Source organism: Zingiber officinale, chromosome 2A (genome assembly GCF_018446385.1).
Source record: "Zingiber officinale cultivar Zhangliang chromosome 2A, Zo_v1.1, whole genome shotgun sequence".
In the NCBI taxonomy this organism is placed as follows: Eukaryota; Viridiplantae; Streptophyta; class Magnoliopsida; order Zingiberales; family Zingiberaceae; genus Zingiber; species Zingiber officinale.
In genome coordinates this window covers 52,580,112-52,586,794 of record NC_055988.1, presented here as the reverse complement: position 1 = coordinate 52,586,794, position 6,683 = coordinate 52,580,112, and the positions used below count along the sequence as shown (strand labels likewise).

Below are 6,683 nucleotides of genomic sequence, written 5' to 3'. Positions count from 1 at the left end.
CTCTGTGTTTGGCCGATCTATTGAGCTCGGCGGATCATACCTTATCAACCGAGATTAATCAATTGGGTGTATATAAGCCCTCATGACATCTCAATGCTAAGTGCTTCTACGTTGGATCGGTTTTTGTTTGTCGAGCGTGCTATATCTTCATTTTACATGAAGCTAAATACTTCTGTACTCAATCGGCCTTTTCCTGCCAATCTCATATGCTCGGTCGGTCTATTACGTTCGACCATTCTTTACCTGTTAAATGTGTAACAATATTTTTACCCAGTCAAACCCTTTTTCGGGCAACCTACCACATCCTCATCCTGCTCTTCTCCGCCTTCCTTATCCTCATTACCCTTTTTTCCTCTCCTACAAAGGGTTCATTCATCATAACCCATATCATATCTCCTTATGGATTTTTTTCCACTTTAATCCTCCAAAATAAAAACATTATATTCATTTTGATTTCAACTAGAGTTAATTGTAACCATTAGAATATTGTTGCCTAATAATGATAGGGTAAAACATTTTTCAGATTTTTAAAAATAAAATTTTAATTTCGATAAATTAATAAATAAACTTTTTTAATAAATAATTAATCTAAAAATATTAGACTTAATAAATCGTTCATTATAAACATTTTCTTATTTATCTAGTTAATTAATGAAAATCTCTATAAAATTACATCAATCATCCCAAAAAGTAAATAGATATCTAATATAACTAAAAAATATTAAAATATTATAATGTTTGATTCAAATTATCATATATAATTTTGATTATATGATTATCAAATAATTATATATTTAAGATTATGAAAAATAAAATATAATCAAATATTATTTTGTTCGGTAATGCAATAAAAATTTATTTGTTTGAAAATTTTAATAAATAACATAATTTAATATTTTATTATATTACCCTTAGTTACAAAATCAACCATATATTATTATTATTATTATTATTATTATTATTATTATTATTTTCTTTATTTTTTATTTTTTTAAAGTTTTTTAAATTATTTTTACATTTTTTACTTTTTTTAAAATTTTGTAATTTTAAATTTTTTATTTTTTTAAATGTTTTTTTCCTTTTTTTTTATTTTTTATATATATTTTTTTATTTTTTTACATTTTTAATATTTTTTAAATTTTTTAAATTTTTTAAATTTTTTATGTTTTTTTATTTTTCCTATTTTAAAATTTTTTAATGTTTTTTATATATTTTTATTTTTTAAAAGTTTTTATTTTATATTTTATATATTTTCTTTATATTTTCCTTTTTTACCATATTTTTGTCTTATTCGTAAATATTTTGGATAAAAAAGATTTCATTAATTCCAAAATCAAGAAAAACTTTAATTTTCCAATTCCAAATTACATGTCCATCGATTATGAAAGATTACTCGAACAAAATTTTCGTTGATAACCTTAAATAAATAATTAAAATTATCAAAAATAACCCCAATCAAATACACCCCTAGTGTAAAGGTAAAACTCTAGAACTAATACCATCTAATTTACCATATCAATTACAAATAAAGGTAATTTTACAATTCATTGAAGGCTTAATTACTTTTAAAAAGTTCCTTCAACCACCTATAATTTGTGACATCACAATGTTTTCCATATTCTACTTTTACGATTAAAAAAAAGTAAAACAAAAAAGAATAGACATTTTATAACAAATAAAAGGATATTTTAACATTAATAAAACCTCAAACGCCATTTTCAAAACCCTATCAAACTTTTTTAAAAACTTTTTAAAAAAATGCATAGAAATAAAGGCAAAGTTGTTGGGAAAACTTAGGCTACTGCAACTCATTCGAATTACCAGTTCAGAGGGCCCACTATTTCGTTGTGTTTAATGTTAAAAAAAAAACACTTTCTTTTAAACTTACGGCGATAAAAGGAAAGTTCAACTTGCTGTCCGACTATTCAACTAGACGAACGCAACAAACCAACGATGTAGATACTCTCGAACAAAGGTCCACCATACAAGATCACAGATACATTAATAGACTTACGCATAATTGAGACGGAATATGTCATTAAGCACATAAAAACTCCCCTGAGATGTTGGAATCAGATGAAACATCTACAAAATAAAGACCATCGGTTAGCAACATACTATCGATGAAGTAAATGCATACTACAAAACAACTAAGTCAAGGTAGGCTATATGGATCTTCTTAAAATATTGAACTCGATTACATACTAATAAACATTAAAAAACTATTCGGGATGGCTACATTGAACTTCTCTTGTCATTGAACTATTACAATCAAAAGGGCACTAATAAAAAGAAAAAAAAATGGAGCTAGTAATTATCATAATAGGGATAGGGGTGAGCTTTTAAAGCATTCTCCAGCACGTTGGTATAATCAATTGGAAAGTGAGCCAACTAGAAGATTCTAATGCCTGGAGAATTGGAAATAATGCAAACGCAGACAAATTTATAGAAATAAAAACAAAAACTAAAGGGCACTTCAATAAATCTCTATACTCAAGTGACAAACTTATATAAACAAGTTGAGAATATTATGCATGGGAAAGGAAGCTAAGCAGGGTAAACCTTCATGTCAAATCAAATGCACAAACTGAAAGATCAATCTCAGACGACAACATAAACCAAAAGAACATACGAAAAAAGAGCAGGAGATAAAACATGTCTGTTGCATTGAAGAAATATATAGTCATCTATATCAAGTTGGTTCAAAATTTTGACATTTTCTCTACGAAGTATTGTTCATGGATTGTCTCATTTAGTAATTTCAATGACGACAATTTTATTTAGATCACAATATTGTTCAAAAGACGGGCCTTATCATAAAATGGAAGGTACTATTCTGTCATAAACTCCTGGGAGATTTTAGGAGAAAGAAGGGGGACGAAGGCCAAGATATAGATGGAATGTGCATAATTTTAAATATCTAATTCCATGGTTTTAGGTCACATAAATCCCGAATGTGATGTAAACTAATAAAAGATTCTGGCACTATTGTGGGTAACTAACGAATATAATAATTATAAGATCAGGTTAGCAACTTAAAATATAAGAATGCTTTAACATAAATTACTCGAATTTGTAGATGTCATAATTAGAAGAAAAATTAACATAATTTGCTAATAGAAAACAAAGTGGTAACAGAAAGTTTAGAGAATGACATAATCATGTTTTATGTTTATTAAACTAGAAAAGTAGATAATATATTATACAAGGATTATAAGGATAAGATTATTGAAGTTAAGAAATCTAGAAATAGAATTGTTATGTTAAAATTGGTTTTAGGAAATAAGATATTGAAGATTAAAAGTGCATATTACCCTTATATACGATTGAGTGATTAAATTAAAAGAGAATTTTAAGAAAAGCTAAATGAAAATTTCCATGATATGCCTAAAAATAATAATTTACATAAATTGGCATGCAGGGAGAGTTATTGGGCAACTCAAAGGCCTATATGATGATTTTAGATTTGATGAAACAAATGAAGAGTGATATAATTTAAGATTTTCTTACACCTTATTCTAAGGACCATTTTCTTAATTAGTTGTATGAATGGAAAAAAAAAATCATATTCAGGTAGATTTGTTCCTTACTAAGAAGGTGGACAAAATTATATGACAAATTATAAAACAAGTATGCTCAACCAAGTTATTGTGACCTTGCGGAGGCCTCAGCCTCCGTGACCTCGTGAGCCCCAGCGAGCTTCCATGGCCACATGGTGACCTCCGCGCTGCTGCATTTTTTTTAAAATATATATATTTTTGGTTAAAATTTTTACTTCAAAATTTTTTTCTTTCTTGTATCCATTAATATTTTTCTTATTAATTTTTTTACTGTTCCATTTATTAATCTGTTTTCCTACATTTGTGCATAAAGCTAAAGAAAGAGAAAAAAAATACCATGGTTATTTTGTTTTCTCTCCTAATCTCCTCACAAGGCAAATAGAGGAAAAATAACCTCTTAACCTTAAAATGATTATTATTTTTCCTTCTTTATTCGTCCACAAGCATAGAGAAATTTTTTTTTAGAGAGGTAGAAACATATTATTAAGAAAGATAAAAAGAAAAGTGTAATATAATTTTAACTTTATAAAATATACTATTACTAATGAACTAAATTATTCAATAAATTTAATTTTAAACTGATCAAAATAAATCAAAATTAAATATAGTTCAAACCTACTTGATCTAGTCATGTCTAGTTGGTGGACTTTTAACCTAAATTGACTTTTACTTAATAAATATTAAACATTTCACGAGATAATATCATAACTTAAACTCAACATTCAATATTTCAAATATAACTCAATAATAAGCATCTATAATGATCAAATATTAATCAAAATATTTTTAACTATAAATTATATAGCTAAAAAGTATCAAAATCGTACCAGCATGGCCGATATAATATCGAAACTGTATCATTTTGATCATAAACTGATACTTTGGCACGACTCAAAATTTTAAACCTTGTGCACAACTAACTAGCAATCAACTAATGGTATTAAATATTTAGAAAATGTTAAAAACATCTTTAATTTTACAAGAACTAGAATATGGAATTTAAGGAGAATAATAAAAACTTTAAAATATCAAATGATGATATAATAAGTTTGGTATAAAATGGTTGTTAATAGTGATATCATGTATCTAGATCTATTTTTAAAATGTTTAAAGGAAAAGCACATTGAGGGATGGACACGGTAGCAAATGACAATAATAGAAAGAAAGACAGGATTATGCATATTGAGGGAAAACTCTAAAAGACGTATTTAAGATAGCATGGACATGCACTTAAGCAACCAATCAATGCTTTAGTTAGGCAATGCAAGACCCTGAAATATGTACATTAATCGAGAAAGAGAATGACTGAAGAAGACTTAGACGTGATTAAGAATGACAAGACATGATAAACTTCATTTAAACGAGTATATAGTAGGGATTAAGCCTAATAACATAAGAGGATCCATAAAGTCAGCCCCACTTAGTAGGATAAAAACTTGGTTATTATTAGTGTTGTTATTGTCTAAAGGTAAATCATATAAGAAAAGTTGATGGTGGTGTAAGGGGGCACAAAAGACTTAGCTTAAAAAGGCATTTTCCAAATAAAGCAAATTTATTGAAATAGAGATAATTTGAAGGGTTTAAAATAGCTATTATTAAGGCAAAAAAATTATAAGCATAGCAAAGGTTAAGTATATGATAAGTTTTATGATTATTGAGGTTGGGCTAATGTTAAATGCATAAAAGATGAAAATTTTGTTGACCATAATGCAGTTAAGAATTTTTGTAAAACATTTATTGAGCATTGATGCAAAATTATAAACGATTTAAACATTATAATTAACTAGAATATTAAATTAAGTTATGAAAAAGAGGCTTTAAAGAAAATAAAGAGAGGTAAAAGTGTAGGTTTGAAATATATTCCTATTGATATTTTAGAAGGGTTTGGGAGATCAAAGAATAATTTGGTTAAACAAACTTTTTAATAAAATTTAAAAAATTACAAAGATGCCCAAGAATAGAGCAAATTTTTTTATATCTATTTATAGGAAAAACTGTGATACAAATTTGTTTTTATTATAAAGGTATAAAATTGATAAATCAAACTATAAAACTTTAGGAAAGAAATATTGAGACAATAAACAACAAGACAACCATTTTTTGAAAAACAATTTGCTTTCATACCTAAAAGATGAATTTCAAATGTCATTTATTTGATAAGAAAACTAATAGAAAAATAAAGAGAAAAGAAAAAAGATTTACATATAATTTTTATTGATTTAGAAATGACACATCATAGAGTTCCTAGACAACGACTATGGTGGGTTTCTTCATAACTATTGGGGGTTTCAAAGAAGGAAGGAATATCTTATAATTATATTGAAGTGATAAAAGATGGATATGATGTTGCAAGTAGTGTCAAAGCTATTCAGAGAGGAAAATGATTTTCCTATAATTACAAATTCATATTAAGGTTCAATAAGTCCTTATCTTTTCACACTAGAACTACATGAGAAAACCAATCATATTCAAGATAAAAATAAAATATTGATATGTATTATTTCCGGGTGATATTTTGTTGATTAGTAAGAGAATAATTATCAAGGTTTCAAAAGTATATCCAAATGATAGACAACGGACACACAAAATGTGAAGGCAAATGAAGTCAACGTTAAATATTAAAACAAATAGTAATTAATATGTAAACTATTTATCACTTGCCAAATATAACACTTTACGAGCTACAAACAAAGATAGATTTGGATTTTAAGTCAATTTGGTTTAGATTAAATTTAAATGAACTAAATAGGTATATTTAGACTTACATGTAATATGCAATTGCTATGGAATTTCTTTCAAAATTCAACTAGGTTGTTGCTTGGTTGTCTTAAGTCGATACTTTCTAAAAAAATGAGATATTTAGATTAAATTTGATGCTTGAATATTGGAAAAACCTTTCAAAATCATTTTTTTAAAAGTTTAATAAAATGGTTTGATGAGAATGATGATGATCTAATTCAACCATACGATTTCACATGTTTATATGATCATGAAGAGATGGATTTCAATATTGTAGCATCAAAAAGCTAGAGCCTTTCAATCCAACTAGATTCATCTGATCTTCATACATCTAAACCCTCTATGATAAGATTTTAATCTTATAAGAAATTGAAGACCATGAAT

General features: G+C 26.6%; 1 protein-coding gene across 1 annotated transcript in view; it reads right to left on the bottom strand.

The window, feature by feature from the left end:
• Positions 1-1,930: 1,930 nt before the first annotated feature.
• LOC122041116 (nuclear transport factor 2B-like) overlaps positions 1,931-6,683 on the bottom strand; it is a 5,409-nt gene continuing 656 nt past the window's right edge. Inside the window, exon 2 of the mRNA XM_042600704.1 lies at positions 1,931-2,085. Within this exon, the coding sequence (XP_042456638.1) occupies positions 2,011-2,085 (75 nt within the window). The 3' untranslated portion in view covers positions 1,931-2,010. The remainder of the gene's footprint in view (positions 2,086-6,683) is intronic.